At 43.4% G+C, this 21775-nt stretch overlaps 1 protein-coding gene across 9 annotated transcripts in view; it reads right to left on the minus strand.

Annotated features, from left to right (window-relative positions):
- The window catches only part of patj (PATJ crumbs cell polarity complex component), a 117872-nt gene that overhangs the window by 61250 nt on the left and 34847 nt on the right, over positions 1-21775 (minus strand). For 8 of the 9 annotated variants that reach the window (XM_071486629.1, XM_071486627.1, XM_071486622.1 and 5 more), the window contains 12 exons: positions 21662-21764; positions 20806-20894; positions 20346-20475; positions 18480-18635; positions 16773-16834; positions 16604-16660; positions 16253-16387; positions 14977-15183; positions 14740-14862; positions 14243-14443; positions 3299-3508; positions 2476-2547 (listed from right to left, as the gene is read on the minus strand). In XM_071486629.1, coding sequence (XP_071342730.1) covers positions 2476-2547; positions 3299-3508; positions 14243-14443; positions 14740-14862; positions 14977-15183; positions 16253-16387; positions 16604-16660; positions 16773-16834; positions 18480-18635; positions 20346-20475; positions 20806-20894; positions 21662-21764 — 1545 coding nt within the window. The remainder of the gene's footprint in view (positions 1-2475; positions 2548-3298; positions 3509-14242; positions 14444-14739; positions 14863-14976; positions 15184-16252; positions 16388-16603; positions 16661-16772; positions 16835-18479; positions 18636-20345; positions 20476-20805; positions 20895-21661; positions 21765-21775) is intronic. The other variant, XM_071486630.1, reaches the window with a different exon arrangement.

Consider the following 21775-nt stretch of genomic DNA (forward strand, 5'->3'; position numbering starts at 1 on the left):
AAGTTACATCTTAGGCACAACATCATTTGTGTGTAGAAGTTATTGTCTTGTGTGCAAGATTTCTGCACGAAGTGAGGAAGAATCACACTGACAGTGTCTGTCCGAGAGGAAGAGCAGCGGACGAGTCTGTGAGCAGTACTGCAGTAGTATTTACTGGGAGTACTACTGCAGTACTGAGTGTAGTGATTCTGGAGGACCAGAGTGTCCTCAGAGTACCCCCCAACCCCTCTCCACCCCTTGACTCACTTAAGAGAGAGAGATGCTGCTGGTTGAGCTGATAGAGCACTTTATACCATCCAGTCTTCCAGCTGAGTCAGCAGCTTCAGAGACAGAGAGGAGGGAGAGAGAGAGAGAGAGGGTGAAAGAAGGTGAACGAGAGGAGAGAAGAAGATGAAAGAGGAGAGGAAAAGACAGAGGAGAGAGGAGAGGGAGAGATGATCGAGGGGAGGGAAGGAAGGAGGTGAAAGACGGAGGAGAGATGAGGGGAAAAAGAGTAGAGAAAAAAACAAAGCTTCGGCGGCAGGAAGAGACAGAAACATGGCTTCCTGAGGAGAAGTGCGTACGTTGTGTTGTCCCGACTGCAGAACAAACACTGATTTATCACCACCATAAAAGATTGTGCGTTCAGTCCCTTTGTCAGACTGTTGAAGGATTTCACTGAAACGACTCGACAGATTTCACGAGCAGCTCAGATCCAAAGAAGAACGATTGGCTTTTGTTGCAGAAAGCAGCACAATAACGACCAGTTACAGAGCAATTTATTTGAGTGTTTCACTGACTTCACTGGACCTACACTTAACACCATCTCTATACAGCCACGCCTGTTTCCACCTACACACACTCACCATTTCCATTTTTATTCATGCTGCTGCAAATTTCATTTTTCAGTGTTTTTGGATGGTGCCACAATATTCCCCACCTCTCACTGCTGCTGGATTTAGTTAAATCAAACACATACATTAAAGCAAATCTACAGTTTCCTGAGATTAGACCATGCACTTCCTGTCTGAAGATGCGTCACAGTAAAAGCCTTGAAAAAAGATGCATCAGCCAGTTTCACCACCTGTTTTCTTCTCTAAACTGAGTCACCGTGACCCCAGTGTGTAACTGAGTAAAAGTCTAAAGTGTATTGACATGGCTGGTTTTAGCTCATCACAGATATACTGTTTATCACTGTATTGGCAAATAACAAGTTTAGTTTTACGCAGTGAAATATCCCATTGAGGGGGGGGCGTCCTGTTGGCCTGGTGGTTCAGAACATCCTCGTTTCCTGTGTCTTCACTAACAAACTATCAAATACAGGAAAAAAGGCTCAGTGTGTATCCTCAACACAATTCTTTGTGACCAAATTTACAAGACCCTTGTCAAAAATGATCTATGTTGGAGAATCTCCATCTTGTGGTTGTTTCCTCCACCAACCAATCAGGTTAATTGTATAATCACAGTCAAGGGTCACAGTGACCTTTGACCTCTAATCATTTCATCCTTGAGTTCAAGTGAATGTTGCAAATTGCCTTTTTAATTCAAGAGGCCAAAACCATGTTTTGTGAGGTCACCACAACCTTGACCTTTAACCTTTGTCCACCACGTCTAACCAGTTCAATCTCGAGTCTAAATGAGTGTTTCCACCTAAGTTGAAGACATTCCCTCAGGGTGTTACTGAGATATCATGAGAACGAGATGGACGGACGAACAACCTGAAGACATGTCGCCAAAAAAAAAAAGTCCACGGGTCATGTGTCAACTGATCGCAGTTGAACGCAGCATTACTGCAGCTGTATCAGCGGGGGAGCTAAATGTGTTGCCATTGTCACAGCCGTGGTTGTCTCCCATCAGTTCTTGTATCCTGTTATTTTAACACAGATAAATCCAGCCAGCGTACTGCATCTGGTTCTCTTCATTCCTGTCGCACTCTACGTATTTATCCACATTTATTTATTCCTCCAGTTATTTTTCTGTGGCAGCGCTGCTCGTCTCATATCCAGACCAATAAAGCAAACTGCAGTGGAATGAGTTAAGAGAGGAGATAAAGAGAGAGAGATGAGAGATTTAAGAAAGAGGGAGGACGGAGGAACAGAGAGTCAGAGAGGGAGGCAGTGAATAATGTGATGGGTGAAAATCTTAATGGTCCAATTAGTGTGGATTGACTTGATTAACATCTCACAGAAACAGAGACAGGTGACCATCTCTGTTTAAAGATGGTCTCTGCAACACCCTCTGTCCTTCGACCCTTGATTCAGGAGAAAGAAAAACTCCCCAAAACCTCATCCATGATGAAGACTGTGACACACAGGTGAAAGCTCTGACAAAGCCGCAGTTGAGGCTATTTTGGCACAAAAACTGAACCCAGGGTCAAGAATCTGGATATAAAATATAATTCATACACTTCATGTCTGGAAACATTACATCCATGTTGTTATTCAACGTGTTACTCCCAAAGACACGTCTCAAGGTGTGTGTGTGTGTGTGTGTTACCTTTGGTACAGGGACCTCAGTGTTGCAAAGAGACACCTGGCTGTTGTCCTCCCTCCTCTCTGGTCCCTCCCCCTGCACACACAGAGCAGTGTAAAATCAACACCTGTAGCTGGAGGTTCAAACAGACACTGATGCTGCTCAGGTTCATTCACGTCTCGGATCTCAACCAACGACAAGAAGAACTCAACGAAGAGGCAGAAGAGGAACCAGGAGATGTGAGTCAGGGAGGACCAGGACTCTGCAGGTTTCACTCCAACAAATCACCACACTGGTGAGTTCTTCCCCTCTACTACAACAAGTGTGAAATTTTCTGGTGGGGGCTTTAATGAAAACCTGTGGACTGTTAGCTTCTCATGGAGTGTGGTTCACTGTCCTTGAACTAGACACAGACGGTTTGGACCAGCTGGTCTCGACGTACAGCTGGGAGGTCTGGAGTGAAAAGCAGAGGAGCTGTAGCTCCAACTAAAAGGTTTGGACCTAATACAAGAACGTTTGGACTGAAAAATGCTAGGTCTGGACCCCAAACTAAATGGTAAGGGTCCCCAAAACCAAAAAGGTCAGGATCCACTATCAGAATAAGAAGGTCTGGACCTAAAGGCAAAAGACCTAAATATAAAAGCAGAAGATCTGGAGACAAAACTCAACACTCACCTAAAACTTGTCGGTCTACAGCTAGAAGGTCCAGACCGAGAAGTAGAAGGCATGGACTTTGAACTAAAAGGTCTGATCTAGACCTAAAACCAGAAGGTGTAGCATCTACAGCTAGAATGTTAAGACATAGAGTTAGAAGACCTGAACCTAAAACTGGGAGGTCTAAACTTACCACAAGAGGTTTCCGGATACCAAGGCGGACTGTGCCAGGTGGGGCAGACTTCAAAACCTCCACAGCCTGGGCCAAGGTGAGCAGGTCCAGCTGGGTCTGGTTTACGGAAACCAGCTGGTCTCCAGGAAGGAGACCACCATGATGCTCTGCTGAGCCGCCAGGAACCAGAGAACGAATCACCATCACACAGCGACCTGGATCTAACGGGTCCTGGAGAGAAAGACAGAGAACAGAAAGGTAACGTTCAAGAGTAACATTCAAGGTCCGCAGAGACGAGGACTAGGTGTCACCAAAAACCACAAACCACATGAAGTTCACTTTCTGAAGCTGAAGATGTCTCAACTGAGAGAAATATTCAAACCCAAGACTCAAGACCATTTTATCAAATGTAAATATTCTGTCACTCCTGTAGATATCAAATGGAAATGATCGTCACTGTTCTAAAGTTGAAATCTAGTCTGACAGATTTGACATCTCTTTGGATTCTTCTGCAAAACAGATTCAGACAGCCAGGGATTCATACGTCATAGAACCTAAGGAACCAATCCTGTCAACTTGTGAGGATGGGGGGCAGGGCTAAATACACCTGAAACCTTGTCAGTAGGGAGACCCAGAGTTAGCATTAGCACAACCATTAACACTGTGTCAGCCACTGCCAGTTACAAGCCAACAAACAACATAAACAAATAAAAGATGCTAACTATGCTAATGGTTCTGATCCGTCTGCTAGTCTCTGATTCTGGTCTCAACAGACTCCTCATCTGAGTCTGGGTCTGACTGAGGCTCCAACATGAGGCTGAGTCTCTGATGTTTCCTCCTCTAACATCTTCATCCTCTCTGCTCTTTCACCTGGACACCTGGAGCCAGCAGGTGGTGGGCGGGGCCCAGAGTAGATGAACTTCAGACCAGTTTTTATGTGAAAACATGTCCAACTAAATATGAATCACCTGTGGAGGAACTTTAAGAACTTTATTACCAACACTCAACCACCAACATCTATATTATTATAACTTAAAAAAAAAAGAAGAAGACGCCAACAGAAAGTATATCAAATATGATCCATCACAACATTTCCTTGAACACAGCACAGGACTTGTTCAACACAGCACCTGTCTGTAGTTCAGTCTCACCAATACTGAATCCAGGTCAGTTAACCCTTCACTACCCGAGGACACTAACGAGAACAAACAGTTCCATTGAGAATCTAGCCTCAGACCACGACCACTGTTCCTCCCATCACTTCCCCAGCACAGAGGAGGCAGACGACGGACTCACAGTATCACCATCATTCAGTGTGGATCTCAGCTGAGAGAGAGAGAGAGGAAGGCAGAGCAGCAGAGAGACAGGCAGGGGGAGACAGAGACCAGAGAAATGACCGAAAATCCATTAACACAAACAAACAACACACACACAAACATGAGGAGGTGAGGCCGACGGAACAAAAGGCTTCACTCTCTAATCATCCAGTTTTACAGGAATCAACGGTGAGGAGGTCAAAGATCACAGCACCCAAACAAGAGATGAAAGAATCAGAAATGTGGAGGAGAAGTGAGAGGATGGAGGACAGGATCTAAGAGGAAGACGAAAAAAAAAATGTCAGGATCCAAAGGAGGACAGGAGGCGACGTTAGAAGACAAATTTAAATGTGGAAGCTGAAACCTGTTGGTTTAACATCAACAACTGGAGATACAAAGAGTTTCATGACGTGTGAAGACACAGTTTCATGCTGCGTCAGTGACAGTCGACACTTGTTCAGCAGCAGGAGGTTGATGTGAACGTTTACAACAGACAGAGGCTCATATTGAAACAAAGTGTGATGGGACTTGAACGCAGCATGACAGGACTCAGCCGTTAAAGTAACGTTTAACTGAACTCTAAGTGTTAAAATGTTGTTTCACACTTTGTTCAGTTTGTGTCTGAGTGTTTTTTCTTTTGTACACAATCAATCAGCATGACGGCAAAATGAACACGTGTTTGCCATGAAAAAAACCTGTGTTAATGTCACGACCCCCTGTCTCTGTCCAATGATGGACTAAAGACTGAGCTGCAGCTCAAAGCTCCAAATGGATAAAGGATCCTCAACATGTCACAGTGTACTCACAGTACACTGTGACATCACTGTTGGGAGTGGTTACTCCTGAGAGCTTGGTGTTAAATTACTCTTTAAAGTTCCTCAGTGTCCTGGTTTCAAGACTATGTCTGCATGAAGCAGCCTGACGATCTGCATCCACATCAGAGTTTGGTTTTTGAAGAGACCTCAGTCACAAACACATGAAAAACATGAAAATAGAGATTTCTCTTCTTCTTTGTCCTGTTTTCAGCTGGAAAACAATAAACCTGCAGACGGTCAGCTGGAAAAAAATCATTATTTAATGGTCGAGACATCATCTGAGAAAATCAACAGAAATATAGATTCATGGTAAAAGCAGATGACAGAAAGTCTCCTGCTCTGTGTGACACAGCAGTAGGTTACTGTATATTTTCACCTCTCACCAGGATTAAACAACAAGTCCTGAACTGATTTGAATTGAACTTGGTGGAGGGATGGGACATGGACCAGGGAAGAGCCCAGTAAACTTTGGTGCAGATCTGGATCATTTACTATAAATTAGATTTTTTTTCTGTGCAGTCTGGTGTACGTTGTTTGACACTGGTGTTGGCAGCAGTCTGAGCTCTCTGAGTGCTCTTCTAGTTCACATATTTTTCTGTTTTTGTACTAATTTAATCACTTTGATTCTCTGCTGATAAAATCCTTTTTTGGGAACAGTTTTTTTTTCTCTCAATAATAAAGTAAGGTCTTGACCTGACCCTGTAAAGCACCTTCAGATAATGTATATCATGATTTACTATACAAATAACTGTAATTGAAATTAATCACAAGTCAGGTTAATGAGCACAGATCTGCTGTGTTCAGATATAACAGTGTTTAAAATGGCAGGTCCGACCTCAGTGAGCAGCTGAGGTCACTGTGGTGTAAAAGCTCCACTGGCTCCGTTCACACTGAAACAGCAGCTTCACTCACTCTGGAGGCCGTTTTGGAAAAGCTCCGTTGTGTTTCAGTCTTGACGAAACAGATGCTTCAAGAGGACAAACTGTGAGACGCTGGTGTCAACTGTTTCATGTTTTCTTATTCATTTAAAGCAGAAACGCAGAGAACTGTCTGTCTGTCCTCATCCCTCAGTGTTTCCTGTTTGCTGCTTCATTCTCTCATTTCATCAGAGAGGAAAACATGATGTTTAATAATTTTGTGGGGACACAGTTGTTGATTTAGACAGAACCATTCTTCAAATATCCTCAACATTTAAATCTGAGAAAAAAAATATAATTAATTCATTTTTGTAAACTTGACTCTTTGTCTCTGTTGAATTATGTGTTTACCTGTAGAAATGTTTTACATGCACTAACTTACATATGTTTTAATTCATTATTAGTGTAGTAATTGCTGACTATCAGGTGTAATGAGTTCCTTCCCTCAACACTTTTAAGACATTATTAGAATTTGTTTAAAGTAAAGTAACGGCCACAACTTTAATACGAGGGATCCATCAAGAGGTTGTTTTTTACTTCCTGTCTTGAAAACTAATGTGTGTGAATGTACAGTTATATACAGAGGAAAATGATGGAAGTTTGCCATCAAATATTTCATATTTACCAGATAAAAATGTTTTTAAAAGGAGTTTAAAGAGATATCTAATGACACAGAACACAAGCCTCTTCATGTTTTTCTTCAGTCACTGTATTTTCGGAGCTGTTTCAGATGATTTACTGACTGTGTAGATGTAGTGTGTGTATCAGTCCGTTGTTATTGGTAGTTTTACTGTTGTTTTTGTCGTTATTTTCTTGTCTTGAATTTACATGATTGTTTTGCATTATGATGTAAAGTAACCTGAGAGAAGCCCAGGAAGAGAAGCTGCTCTAGGGGCTGATGGGGACACATTTACAGAGCTGTGGCAAAGTGTCCTGTGGCAGTTCGATGTCCACTGAGGACATGGACATGAGTGGGAACATCAGTGGTTTCAGGTTTGTTTGTTCAGAAGTTTTAAACCAGAACTCTGGAGGAAAGTTACGATTCTAACTTTGTCCAAAAGTGCAGAACGAAAACTTTGAGCGTTGTGTTCATAATGTGAACAGATCAACTCCACAAACTCCCCTCGTCTGTTTAACCGGAGCAACCAGGAGGACGGCCCGGCCCTGCCAGAACCCAGACCCCTAAGAGACTCACACACCAACAACCAAGCCCTCTCCTGGTTAGAGTCGATGTACATTTTGTGAATTCCCCCGTGCTGAACCCTGGGCATCGCCCGCGCTGCAGTACGAGCTGCTGTGCCAAGTTTCAGGCTCCCAGAACAAAGCTGCACTGTATTTTTAGACTGAGCAACATGGCTACAGGTGGTGAGGAGTCAGAACTCAAGTCCTCCACTCCTACAAGATCCTCCAGAAAAAGAAAGGCCTGCGCTGTCAGAAAGTGGAGAAATCAGAAAAACGTAGGAGAGAGTGAGCAAAAAAAGAAATTAAAAATGTACTTTGCCAGAAGTGCAGATAACAATGAGGACGTTTAGGGTTTTTTTGGACGTGTAGGTTGCAGGGTGTCTACATAGCATTGGACTTTTTAAGACCTTTATGATGCTTGTTAGATGGAAATTTGGGGATTTTACAAGGAAATGAACACAGAGTCAAAGTATTTTTAAAAGCTCTGACACTTAACTTGAGATTTTATACATTATATTTTTATTTTATTTTCTATTTTCCATTTAGAGCCTCTGAGTTCCAATAATATGAACAAAACACTTTTAACATTTTCTATTAATGAAGATGATCGAAACACCCCGGTCTGCATTATGGTCCAGGTCTGGTTTTCCTGGTTTAGGTTCCAATGAAGGCAAATCTTACTGTTGTGGGAGAACCTGACTGGTCCACACAGAACCCTGACCTGAACCCCATCCAGCATCTTTGGGCTGAACTGGAACAGAGACTGTGATCCAGACCTGATCACCAACATCAGTGCTGCATCTCACTGATGCAGCAGTTCCAACATTTATTTGTGTAGCATCAATTTAAATTATTAAGGCACTTTTTAATCACAGCAGGTCTTCACCTTCTCTTTATAACATTATTTACAGAGAGCAGCACGTTAAAGAACACGGTGTCACAACCACGTTACCCTGTCACATATGGGAGGACTGTAAACTGTCTACATACTAAATACAAGACAGATTATTATTATTTTAACAAGGATCCAGAAATAACAAGTGGCAGCACCTTCTACTAATCTTTGAGTGATGACACTTCTCCATCAGAAGCAAAGAACCAGCCAAACCATGAGAGGGTTTTATTTTTGCAGCAGTGACGTGTAACGCTGGGGAGTCAGATCAGATTCAGGAGGCTCACCTGGTAGAGCTCTTACGATCTAGGCTCAGTCCTGACAGATCATCCTCTCTCTCTCTTCCATAACTTTCCTGTCTCTCTCTCTCTCTCTCTCTCTCTCTCACTGTGCCTGCTGTAATAAAGCCAAGAAAATAACTTCAATAAAACAAGAAATTCAATTAAAAGTTCACTGTTCACGTCTTTCAGACAGTAAACAACTGAACATCAACGATGTTACGCTGCGACAAACAACCCTCCTGAACTAATTTTGTTTCACCTGCTTTAACAGGTCTAAGTGCTGGTGATCAGCATCTCTGTGAACTAATTGTTCCCCTGACGGTCGACGTGCAGCTGCAGAGTTTTACACTGGAGCAGAATCTTCTGCAGGTGTGAAACTGGTCACATTTTAAAAGGTGTCAGGTTTTAGTGGAAACCATCAGCCGAGCCCAGACAGACAGATCAGCTCTTCTCTTATTGCCTCCAACCATCTTTCACTCAACTCTGACAGCCACAGAGTCAGTAACAGGAAACACTTTGGCAGGAACACCGGCCCGACATGCCCTTGGGCGAGAGATATAGAGGAAAGAGAGAGAGATGTGGGGGGGGGGGGGGGACGTGAAGAAAAGGTGGGAGGTAACGAAGATAAAAATATTGCAACAGTGCAATAATTTTTGTTAAATATATGTTGATAACACAGCAGATGTGATGAGCTGGGGGGTGTGTGTGTGTGTGTGTGTGTCCTTGTGAGGACCTATGTGAGGCTTAGACCTGGAGCATGAGAACATTTTTTCCAAAGTGAAGACATTTGAGGACATTTTGAAAAGTGAGGCCGTTTCTGGAAAGTGAAGAGATTTTTTTTATTTTAGGACACGAAGAAAAAACTAATATTTTATTGGTTATTTAGATTTTGCTCATTAAGTGACGAAATGGAACATGAGGACATTTTTGAAAAGACATTTTGTTTTCTCTGAGATATTTTCTAACGGTGACGTCCTTTACAAAAACCAGGTTTCCTGTTGCACCTCATGTTCAAGAAAAGAAAACACACGCTCTGGGAAAGTGGCGACATTTTTTAACAGTGGGGAGATTCTGGAAAAGGACGATATATATTTCTGGAAAGTGGGGGAACCTTAGGAAAGTTTCTGTAAGTGAGGAAAGTGACGTTTTTGGGACGTAGGCACAAACACGTCTGAGAATTAATTTCATCTTCCCACTGCTGTGTAAGATATTTTATAATATTTACTTTTGTTCATGTGTGAAAAAGACATTTGTGTTGGTCCTGGCTTCTTCAAAAGACTGTTTTAGAGTTCAAACTTCTCGGGTCAGAGTTAGCAGCGTTAGCAGAGTTAGCGGGTGGTAAACGTTTTATGTCAGAGGGTCCTCAGAAATGCAGAACTGTGTGTGTGTGTGTTTGGTTCCTGCTGATCTCTGAACAGAAGCTGCATTGTCCAAATCTGAGGCTGAAGCCAAGCAGCCGCGACACACACACACACACACACACACACACACACACACACACACACACACACACACACACACACAGAGGTGATGTCATCATAATACCTCTGCAGTGAACCGCAGGAGACAGGTTGGTGTCTGATCTCTGATTGGCTGGTGATCTATGAGCTTGTGAGACCACAACGATCCACCTGTGCAGCCACAGACTGACTGAACTCTGTGGACGATCACACTCAGAGTTTTTTGAGAATATTTCTCAACTCAAATTTTCAGGAGTTAAACAGAAAAAGTTGAACAGCTACAGCTGATAAAATCACCAGGGAAAGGTTGTCATGCCAACCGGTGATGGACAGCAGAAACAAGTGGTGATAAGCCGCTTTTGTCTAATTCATCAGGGACCAACTGTTCCAAAGTTACTATGAATCTGAATCGGTAAATCTCTGTCATCACTGTAAACGATACAGAGCTCAGAGCTTTAAACACTCCTTCATCATGAGAACAAACTGTGAGTGTTTGACCTCAAGAGAAAAACAGATACATCTTCCTCTGCAGCTCAGCCTCACCCCTGATTGGCTCGTGTTGCAGGTGACGTTTGCTCCACATCCGTCCAGCATCCAGCTCATGTTCCCAGTTCAGACTGGGAGTTCAGTCCAGCTGTGATGATACCAGGCCTCACTTCATTCATCTCCGTCAGGAGGCCCCTAGAGGCCCCTAACACTTGAGACCCCCAAGACCTACTGCTGCTCAGTCTGCCAGACTGTCTGCCGCCACAACACTGATCCTGACCTCTGTGATGCTGTGATCCTCCTACAGCGGAGGTCAGAGGTCAACTACACAACAGCAACACTCAGCGTACGGCTTCATGCTCATCGTGTGTCTGGTAGAAACTGTCAGGAGGTGAGGAAAGGATGGAAGGGAGTGAAGGAAGGATGGAGGAGTGGACTGGATCAGGACAGATGTTTCCTTCTGCCTTTATTAAACTGATGTGTCCAACACTAGTTTAAACTAGTGTTGGACACATCAGTATGAGGGCCCCTCATACTGGCACATTTTGCAATGACAACTACGAACTGCCTTAAACCTCCCATAAAGACACTATACAGTGAACTGCTGCTGCCCCAAACCCCCCTAAGTGGGGCCCCTGATGCCGTGTGCTGCAGCTTGCCTCTACCCATTGACTGCATGTGAGACATTCAGGGAACATCTGTAAATAGTAGCGTCCACCAATGTAAACTGTAGTTTTAGGATTTAGGGTCACCACTGTGCAGTAACACCTCCACCAATATTTTCTATTATTACCATGATTATGTTCAGAGGACGAGCAGTTTCCATCATGAACCATATTACCTGTGGTCTGTGCTCCGTCACTGTTAAATATTAAAACCCAGCAGGTAACACTGACTTCATCCTCCTGCCCTGGAGAAAAGTTGGATCATCAACTGACTGTAAATGAACCAAAAAATCCCAATGACCGGTTACCAAGTGACAAACTGAACAAACACTGAGCTGGATTAACTATTAGCTTCAACAGGGAGACAATCTGCTGTTGCTCATGGTGTTTACACACACACACACACACACACTTCTATCTTTGTGAGGACACTCATTGACATAAAGCATTTCCTAGCCCCTTACCCTAACCTTAACCATCACAACTGAGTGCCTAACCCTAACCCTGACCCTAACCTTAACCTAAACCTAATTCTAACCATAACTCTGAAACCAAGTCTTAACCCTCAACATGTGATTTGAAGGTGTCTCAAAAAGTGAGGACCGGCCAAAGTGTCCTCACTTTCCCAAAATGTCCTCACTCTGTTAGTAAAATACTTTTTTTGGTCCTTACCATGTAGCAAGTACAAGTACACACACACACACACACACACACACACACACTACATGTAAATGATTGTTAAGAGATAATTTCTCATTTCTTATCATGAAGTTCAAATGTTCTTCTAATCAAGAATACAAGATAATGATTTTCACCACACACACACACACACACACACACACACACACACACACACACACACACACACACACACACACACACACACACACACACACACACACACACAGGCCTCCTGGGCAGATACTGTGTGTGCAGGCTGACATGGATGTGGACCAACAGGGAGTTAACCTGGAGCTCCCTCCACTGCCTCATCTGGATCTGACTGAGGAGGAGGAGGAGGAGGTCTTGGAGGTGAAGCTGTGCCTAGAGACAAAATGCTGAAGCAGGATGGGGGGAGAAAACAGTGCAGAGCAGGGTTCCCCAGATTCACTCCCCAGACTGTGATGATTGTCTCAGTTTAAAGGAACGAGCTGATGAACAGATTAAGATTTAAAGGAACAGTTCAACATTTTGTGAAGTACACACAGATCAGTTCATCAGTCTCAGCTACCAGCTCCACTACATCCCAATAATTAAACATTTCGGGTATTGTCGTGTTTAAAGCCGTCCATCAGAAAAACTCTCATCTCTCCAAAACAGAGTGTAAATAATTCAAACTAGCGGCCAGAACATAAACTGATATGATCTTTTAATGTGTGCACTCAGCATCAGGGACCGCCACACAGACTCTGATCCAGAGTCTCAGCACTGCACTTTGGCAGATGTTTCATTGTCTCTGTTATTCTTATTTTATGTGATTTTATTTTTGACTAGTTTCTGGTGCACAGATGCCCTCACAGGGATCAATAAAGTTTCATCTGAACTCATATTTACACACAAGGATTTGTTTCAGTTTCACTATTCAAATGCATCCACTTTGCATCAACTGATTCAACGCATGAGGAAAACTTTGACTTTCTCTCTCTGCAGAGAAGAACTGAAACCAGCGACTGCTTTGGAAAATGCATCTTCTTGTAGTAACTGGAGTAAAAACAGCAGCAGGGTGTTGAAGAAAACATGACGCTGTGTCATGTTTTCACAGAATCTGTGTGACGCTGAGAGCAGCAGAGCAACAGAGCAGATCCTGCTGATGTGTGAGCAGATGAGTCACTCTCCGTCCTGCTGTCCACCCTGACGCTCACAGACCTCACTGTACTTTCTGCAGACGCGATGTGGTGTTTATTTTCCATCAGTGGACCACAGAGCGGCGAGCTGAGCCGTGCAGAGTCGTGTCAGCTTCACCGTGTGTTCACCAGGAAACAACCACAGGGAAGTAATTAAGTCTGTGTGGGTGTGTTTCTGTGTGTTCCACTCACACATGGAGGCACGAGGATGCACATTTTAAAAGTGCAAGAGACAGGCTGAGCTAGACTTTAGTCTGGACCCCCACTTTGGTCCACACTGGAAATATCAACAGGCACTGGTTTGCCATGAACTTTTGTTTTTGTTTCCACTGCAGGAACTTTCCCCAGGGAACAGGAGCCTTTGAGGAACTCAGTTCCTCTACCTGCGTTTCCTCCTGAGGAACCAGGATCTTAATAAAGTTCTAGGGAGACAGTTTTACCCCCCAACAAGACTGGGTATAAACTTTCAGTATGGCTGTACAGTGAATGGGTGTGAACAGGGGGCTCAGGTCTACAGAGAGTCTGCTGAGCCGCTCTGGTTTCCAGCTGCTCGGGAACAGCAGGAAGAGGAGGAGCTTCAACACACTGAGCCCCGCCTGCATTTCAGCAAATAAACTACATTTCTTATCTTCATTTATCATTATCACTAAAGGAGGCAGAGGAAAAATTAAATAACTAAACATAACTGAGCAGTGAGAGCAGGAGAGAGAGAGAAGTCATCGCTAACTGCTGAGGAAACTAGCAGATCTGAATCACACCACTCAGCACAAAGACCAAAGATGTTCACTTTACCGTCATATATCACCACAATAACACGAATAAACAATTATCATATTATCATCAATATCCTGACAATCAACTAACTGATTAATTGATTATCGGTTGCAGTTGAAGTTTCATCTAAATTTTATCCAGTTGACACTTTTTAAAACCATCAGAGTTACTGAGAGTTCTGACTGCTGTGTCTCTTGTATGATGCAACATGCTTCACATTGTTTTCTCTGAAATGTAAAAACTAATCATGATAAATGACAAAAAGGAGGAGGAAGAAGATGAGGAGGATGAGGAAGAGGAGAAAGAGGAGGAGGACAGCGTTGTCGTTGTTACCTGGTAGTCCAGGATGCTGAAGCCGAGGCCTCTGTCTCTCTCCTTCTGCAGCTCCAGCACCTGAACATCTGGAGACCACAGAGCCAGCTCCCCTTCATCTTCATCCTCATCCTCATCCTCATCCTCATCCTCATCCTCATCCTCATCTTCATCCTGCTCCCAGTTGTGTTGAATTCTCTCCTCCACAGGCGACACCTGCTCCTGAAACACAGGATTAAAGCTCTTAAAGCAAATGTAACCATCACCATCATCATTACTATCATTTCTATTATTATCACTATGTTTATTTTTGTTTTTACAAATATTATTATTACTATTATCACACCCCTGCTCCTCACACACACGCTCCTCCTCCTCTGGTATGTGATGTAATAAACATTAATGACATCACAGAATCGTGTGTTTTCATCAGTGACAGTGGTTTTACATCTGAAATACTGAATCTAAAAACAAAACTTCATGGCACAGACCGACTGTCCAGTGTGTGATTTGTGTACCTGTACGTGATGTGTGTGCGGTGAGGCAGTGAGACGGGTTACCTGTCTGACTGCCTGCTGCTGCTCGCTGTCGTCTCTCAGGAGCGTCTGGCTGCAGAGCAACGACGACAGCTTCAGCTCCATCTGAAGGGTTTTTGTTTCACACATGGAAAACAAAAAAATTCAGTCATGTGACTTTTCAGACACACAAATCATCAGCATCAGAAAAACATTGTCGTTGTTCCCTTATGCTCTCACCTCCTCCACACTGGGCTGTGACTGTCTCGTCGACCCACGTCCTGGTTGCATCACCGGTTCAGGTTCAGACTCGGGTTCAGATTCTGGTTCTGGTCCCAGGTCAGAGGTCGGGTGTCGGCAGCAGACCAGAGTGAACGGAGGAGGCACTTCTTTGAGGAATGATACCACCTCTCGACGAGACTTCCCGTAGAGTTGAACATCATTCACCTGCGCGCGCGCACACACACACGCACACACACACACACAGTTTTTACTTAAAACTACACCGCCTCATTATCTATGATACAGAGGCATAAAACTCCAGAAGCTAACGTGAACAGATTGAATGATTTGTTCTATGGAGGGTCACAGAGAAAACTACAACTTTTGAACCTTCTCCTGACGCAGCTGAGGAAAGTGTCCGTTATCACAACATGCACATAAAACTGCAATTTCTGAGCAAAAATTACATGGATGATGGCTAAATTAGCTGTGACAGTGACATGAGTTATAGTAGCTATAGTACAGTACGTGTGCACCCACTGCAGGTTACAGGAGTGTCATGACCTAAGAGGACCAGCTGTCTCTTACTATCTGGTGATCACATCTACAAAGTGAATGAGGTGATGTCTGGTTGCAGGACGTGCAGCCTTGAGATTCACCAAACTGTTGAGATTTTTTGAGTTTTCATGGCTGTAAAGATCATCAGGATCAACAGCTATAATGGGATTAGGGACATTTATTTAACAGAATGAATACTAGTGACCTCTAGTGGTAACAATAAACACCAAAAAGTAGTGGACCTAGAACTGAGCCCTGTGGCGCTCCATCTTGAGTTTTATGTTGTCAGAAGGGATGATTTTTGAGCCAGAGAACTGCCAGCTTAGCTCCATCAAACAGAAAATAACACCTTACAACGTCTCCATTGTTGTGGAGACAGTGTAGGTTTAACAGCAGTTTGTGTAGAAGCTACGTAATGACCAGAAGCTGTTGGCAGCACTGACTGAACTCGTCAGAAAGGCTATCAGGTTTGAGCTTTGTTACAACTCTCTTCAAACTCACATGCTGAGCTGTTAATGCTGTAAGAAGCAGCACCTTCTGGAGCTGTAATTAATATTCTACATGTCTTTGCTGTGTGAGGTGTTACAGGGATTTTTTTTTCTTTTGACAAAGCTAAACTAGCTGCTCCTGCTTCCAGTTTTTGTGCTGACCTACAGTGAGACGTTCAAGGCCTCAAACACTTCAGGATTTTCCAGATCTGTAGGAAACATGTGTTTGTGTGTGCACACTCACTCACCTCCAGGAGCTCGTCCTCTGGTCTCAAGACTCCATGTTTATCCACGGGGCCTCCAGGGGCCACAGAGGAGATGTAGTGGTGACCATCGAAGGAGTCCAGCTCGACCCCGAGACGCAGAGTGTGGACGGGCAACAGCTGTGTGCAACAACACAAGACACCAGGCAGAAAAGGAACAGGATCAGATACAGATTCATGTCCTGTGATGAATCCTCCTTCATGAAGGTTGTAATGTTCAGTTTTTGTTGAAACTGTCTCAGAGGAGTCGATCGAACTGTGAGATCGTTTTAGAGGATGTATCGGAGGATTGATCGGAGGGTTTTTCTAATATTCAGGAAAAACAATGTTTCTCACCTTCGAGGATTTCTGCAGCTCTGCATCATCTTCAATGACAGGATCCAACTTCACCACCTGGACACACACACACACAGCAGGACAATGAGCCCAAACACACAGCGTACAGTAACACACTCCATCAGTAATCTAAGGTGGACATTATCAGTGTGTGTGTGTGTGATCTCACCAGGACTTGGTACCGTGGTCCCAGAGCCTGATCCCATTTAGCCCTCAGTTCTGCCTCTGTGGCTGCACACACACACACACACACACACACACATGCTGATCTGAGTTTCTCATACACGACAGTGAACCTGCTGGAAATAACTGAGCAACTGAGGAAATAACCATGAAGAACCAGTGAAGTTCATCCCTGCTCATTTTCTATGGGACGTGGGTGAAGTGTTTGTGTGATTCCAGGCAGGACCAGTGATGTAGGTGGTGGTGCAGCCAAAAGACCAGCCACACTGCAGAGGGACAACGAGCACTAACAGTAATACATGAAGTATGTTACACAGCTGACGGCACTGCAGCAGAACCAGGACAGAACCTGTTCTCTGGTTCTGCTGCTGCACAAACACTTCACTCCGACTCTGATGCAGGACGACGGTCGCCTCATTGGAATTCACTGGTCAGAAGAAAAAAGCTCAATGACTCAAATCTAAACTGTAAAGTAAGCAACTTCAACCGTGGAATCTGTGAATGTGTGTGTGTGTTTAATGCATTTGCACACACACTCAGCATCAATACCTTCTTAAATCCCAGAAGAATAAATGTGTTTTCCAGAGCAGAGCGGCTGCAGCAGCTCGAACATGAAACCCTGACAGTCAGAGCAGATCACAGACCGGTCGTCAGTCTGCTCCCTGAGCCCTGCAGCCTGCTGTTAGGGAGCTAAAGAAAAACACCTCCATGTCCTCACAAATCTCTGCACATGTTGAGGTATTTTGCAGCAGGTCTGGTTGCGTTACAACAACAGCCTCTGATTAAATTAACATTGCTAACCCCAGCCTTCACAGAGCAATTAATCTGCAGCGTTTGACTGAATAAACAGGGTAATACATCGCTGCGGGGCTGTCAGGCAGCTCAGACCCTTTACATCTGTTGGCCGGGAGCAGGCAGGCGGCATGCTAAGTGTTAGCGTGGCGTTTTGGCCACTTAGTAAAGCTAATGAGGAATAAAAAGAGAGGACATAATTCAGAGAGGAGGCTGTGTTGACATGTGTGCAGGAGGGTTTTTACACACTGATAGCACAGCTGAAGATTTAAGGACAGTGTGACTCAGAGTTTCTTACAGGACTGTATACATAAATGTTACGATTCAGTCATGTTAGGAAATGTTTCATACTTTTCAGTTTGAGTAGTAACAAGTGAAGTAGCCTGTAAAAATTAAACAGAAATAAAAGCTACAACTGAGCAAAATCTAACTCTAAAACTCTTGGCAGAGGAGTTCCACCTCTGGCCGTTAACATTCATTTATAACTGTGGAATCTAATCTACTTAACAACAAAAGGTCATGCAGAGTTGTACAATATGTCTTCAGTGTCACTTGTGGTTGTTGTGCATGAGTTTCTCAGCTGTTTTCAATCTTTCTTGCTGTATGTTTAGTTGGTGATGAAGTAAAAACTGTGATTTTAGTAAATGAACGACCTTTGATATCTGATGGATTTGTCTCATGATCTTCTTCACCTGCACCTCTTCATACTGACAGACGACTCTCTGAGCCACATCTGAGCTCTTTGTGTATGAACTAGTGTTGAAACTACACAGCTGCCAAACAAACACGTTTAAAGGGCTTGATCAACCACACAGTTCTTTCTGCATTAATGTAAACCTGCGGATTGTTTCATGTCAAATTGAATGTGCTGCAGCTCAGAGGCTGCTGAACAAACTCTCACCTTCTGGACTGTATGAGTATGTGGGCTCACTCCTGCTCGGCTGTGCTGCGTTTGGGTACATTGGCTCCAGCTTCATCATTGTGGGGCCGAACCCAGAGGAGCGAGCGTTCACCTTCAGTGACCTCCGCAGAGACACGTGAGACGGCTCTCTCTCCACTGACACACACACAAAGAGCAGACATGAGAATATACATTTTCTCTCAGTTTCCTCCATGTCTGGTGTCTGGTCCAGGACTGACTGACTCTGAGCTCTGTCTTCCCCTTTTGTATGATTCAGCCCTAAACGTAGGAGCAGTAAGATTTAAGAAATAAAATGTGAAATCATGTGATTTTGTTCTGAGAGCAGAGACAGATCAGCTGATAATTTCTTAGGTAGGTGGAAATCTGGACTCAGTATTTCTGACCTTTGACCTCCTGAGTGATCATCACTCTTGTCTGAAGTTTATTTTCCTCATTCTCACTCATCATAAGTCTTTGCAGATAAGAGTCACAGAAATGACCAGAGCAGAAGAAGTTGGAAACTTGCAGCTGGTTTCCAGTTCTCTGTGTTTCCTCAGTAATGAAATAAAAGACGTCTGGAGGAGATAAGAGCCCTACTCTCCTCTTCTCTTTAAAAAAAAAAAAAAAAAAAAAATCACTTGTTTCTCTCTGGCCTGGAGGATGACCAGTGCAGGCCGCTGGCCGATCGCAAGACAAATAAATGGCCCTGAACCAGGAGAATTAATCTCTCTGGACGCTGGAGGAGGAGGAAACGCAGAATTACACTGAGTTGTAAACAAATTTGTCATCTTAATCTGGGTGAGAGGAAAGAGGCAGCGAGGCTCCGACAGGAAGTAGGAACTTTAACACTGAGCTTCTCTCACAGCAGCAGATTACTCTTTAATTCCATCTAATCACAAACACAAACCCACAGAAAGTCACTTCAGCCTGAGATAATGTGGAACTATGAAAGATAAATTTGTAGTGTGCACAATAACAAACCGACCATGATATACCCGATATTTAACAACCAGCAATATCAGTTTAATAACTAATCAACTATTTTCCATTGTTTCATTTTAAATCTTTTTTTTTCATTTTTGAACACACAAATAATCATGAAACTATTAACATTTTGTTTTTAGGTTAAGACCCGTTTAATATAATAATTAATTACTATTAAAATAATGATGAACTCAGTATTTAATTAATTAACTGACTGGTTTCCTTCTCAGATCTGAGCAGCTACTTGTTCTCTGCAACATATTGCATTATGGGAGTTGAGAGTCCATCAACATCACACTAAAGACAATGAGCTGGTTCATCTGCTCCAACACTTTAGTTCAATCTTCAGTAGCTGCTGGATTTTCTCAAGGATCAAAACCAACAAGGCAAAGTGGGAAAGTGTCCTGAGGCCTCAAACCTCCAGGTTCAACATGCTGCAATTAGTTTGTGGTAATTTCACTGACTGCAAATGTCTTTATTAAGGCTGAAGCACAATCTGAACTTCATATAGGTCATAAGGCGACAGCTGTGTTTGACCCTAATCTTCTTCTCTTAATTTTTTTTCTTTTTTCTTTTTTTTTCAAATTTTGGTTTTTTGTGTTTTTGTGTTGTGTGTTTATTTGAGTTTACAGACAGACAGGAAACATGGGGGGAGAGAAAGGTAAGACACACAACAAACACACAACCCGGACCATGACTTGTTTCAGTGTGATCGAACTACAAATTTAATACACAGTAAAACTATCAGTTAGTAAAACATCTGCTTGTGTCTGTTGAGATTAGACATTGTGGGGTTCAAGTCTGCCTGCCTGCCTGCCTGCCTGCCTGCCTGCCTGCCTGCCTGCCTGCCTGCCTGCCTGCCTGCCTGCCTGCCTGCCCGACCTTTATCCAGGGACCTCTCCAGGGCTCTGGGTTTCTTCCTGACCACAGTGAGAACCACAGTCTGACCCGTCTGCTTCATCACCTCCAGCACCTCCTGATTGGTCATACCGTGGAGACTGACATCATCCAACTGTTGAGACAAACAGAGATAGACAGGCAGAGAGACAGACAGAGGAAGAGACAAAGGGAACAAAGAAATATAAGGATGATAAATAAAGGGGAGATAAAGAGAAGGAACATCAGGGTAAAGACAGGAGACAGGAAGTGACAGAAAACATCAGGTTCAGACCAGGATGAGTTGTGATTTGTCTGAATTTAAATTAGTTACATGGTTTTTGAAATGTGCAGTGAAACTGAGGTTTGAAAAGAAGTTTGACTCTGTAACAGAAAAAGTTGCATGTAGGACAAAAGCTGGGTAACGCACACACACCCACCCACACACCCACACACAGATCCTTACAGCTATCAGTCGGTCATGGACCCGAATGTTTCCGCTCTGATCTGCAGCGCTGCCTGGTACCACGTGTTTCACAAACACACCTACTGCATCTGAACGGACGAGAGACACACAAACACAGTGAGAGTGAGAGTGAGAGTGAGAGTGAGAGAGAGAGAGAGAGAGAGAGAGAGAGAGAGAGAGACAGAGACAGAGAGAGAGACTGAAATCAGAGCTGCACAATATGTAGAAAATATGGTGTATGTGTTGGATATTGTGACGCTGAAGATTAACAGACTGAAACCAAATATTTTTCAGACTGAAACCAAATATTTTTCAGACTGAAACCAAATATTTTTCAAATCATCTTAAACAAGAACAAGAGCAGGATGTTAAGGAATAATTAAAGAATAATAATTAATTAAGAAATAATTAAGGAATAATTTGTATGTTTTTCTTAACATCCTGTTCTGATACTGACAACAAACAAGTGCTGAAAAATATGCAAATATAACAGCCATTCAAAGTAAAAGCCCTAAAGCTACTTCAAAATAAACATCAGTAAACAATCAGAAAAGCCCTGCAGCTGTTTCACAATAAAAGCCCTGCAGCTGTTTCACAGTGAAGCCCAGTAGAAACAACCTCGCCACTCCACGCTGCTGGAGGCTTTTACTGTGAAGTTAGTGTGTTTTATACAGAGTTAAAAGCTTATCGCTGATCATTTATTTCTCCAGAAATGTTGAACTTGGCAGCTGGCAGCAGCTGGAGCAGTAGTTCTGTTTAAATGTGTGTTTAACAGTATTTTCCTGTTTTCGGTGTTTTTAGTTTCAGTTTCTAGTGGGTTTTACTGCGTCTTCATCAGTTTTTCTTCCTCTCCTACCTTGGCTGGTCATAGGGTTGTGGCCGATGATGGAGATGCCGAGGCTCTGGCCGTCCTTCCTGGTGAGAGGAACCTCGTGGATCTCGTATCCCTCCAGGTTTGGCTGAAACACAC

Source organism: Trachinotus anak, unplaced genomic scaffold (assembly GCF_046630095.1).
Source record: "Trachinotus anak isolate AG129_WGS33_773 ecotype Australia unplaced genomic scaffold, CSIRO_AGI_Tana_v1 ptg000010l, whole genome shotgun sequence".
NCBI lineage: Eukaryota > Metazoa > Chordata > Actinopteri > Carangiformes > Carangidae > Trachinotus > Trachinotus anak.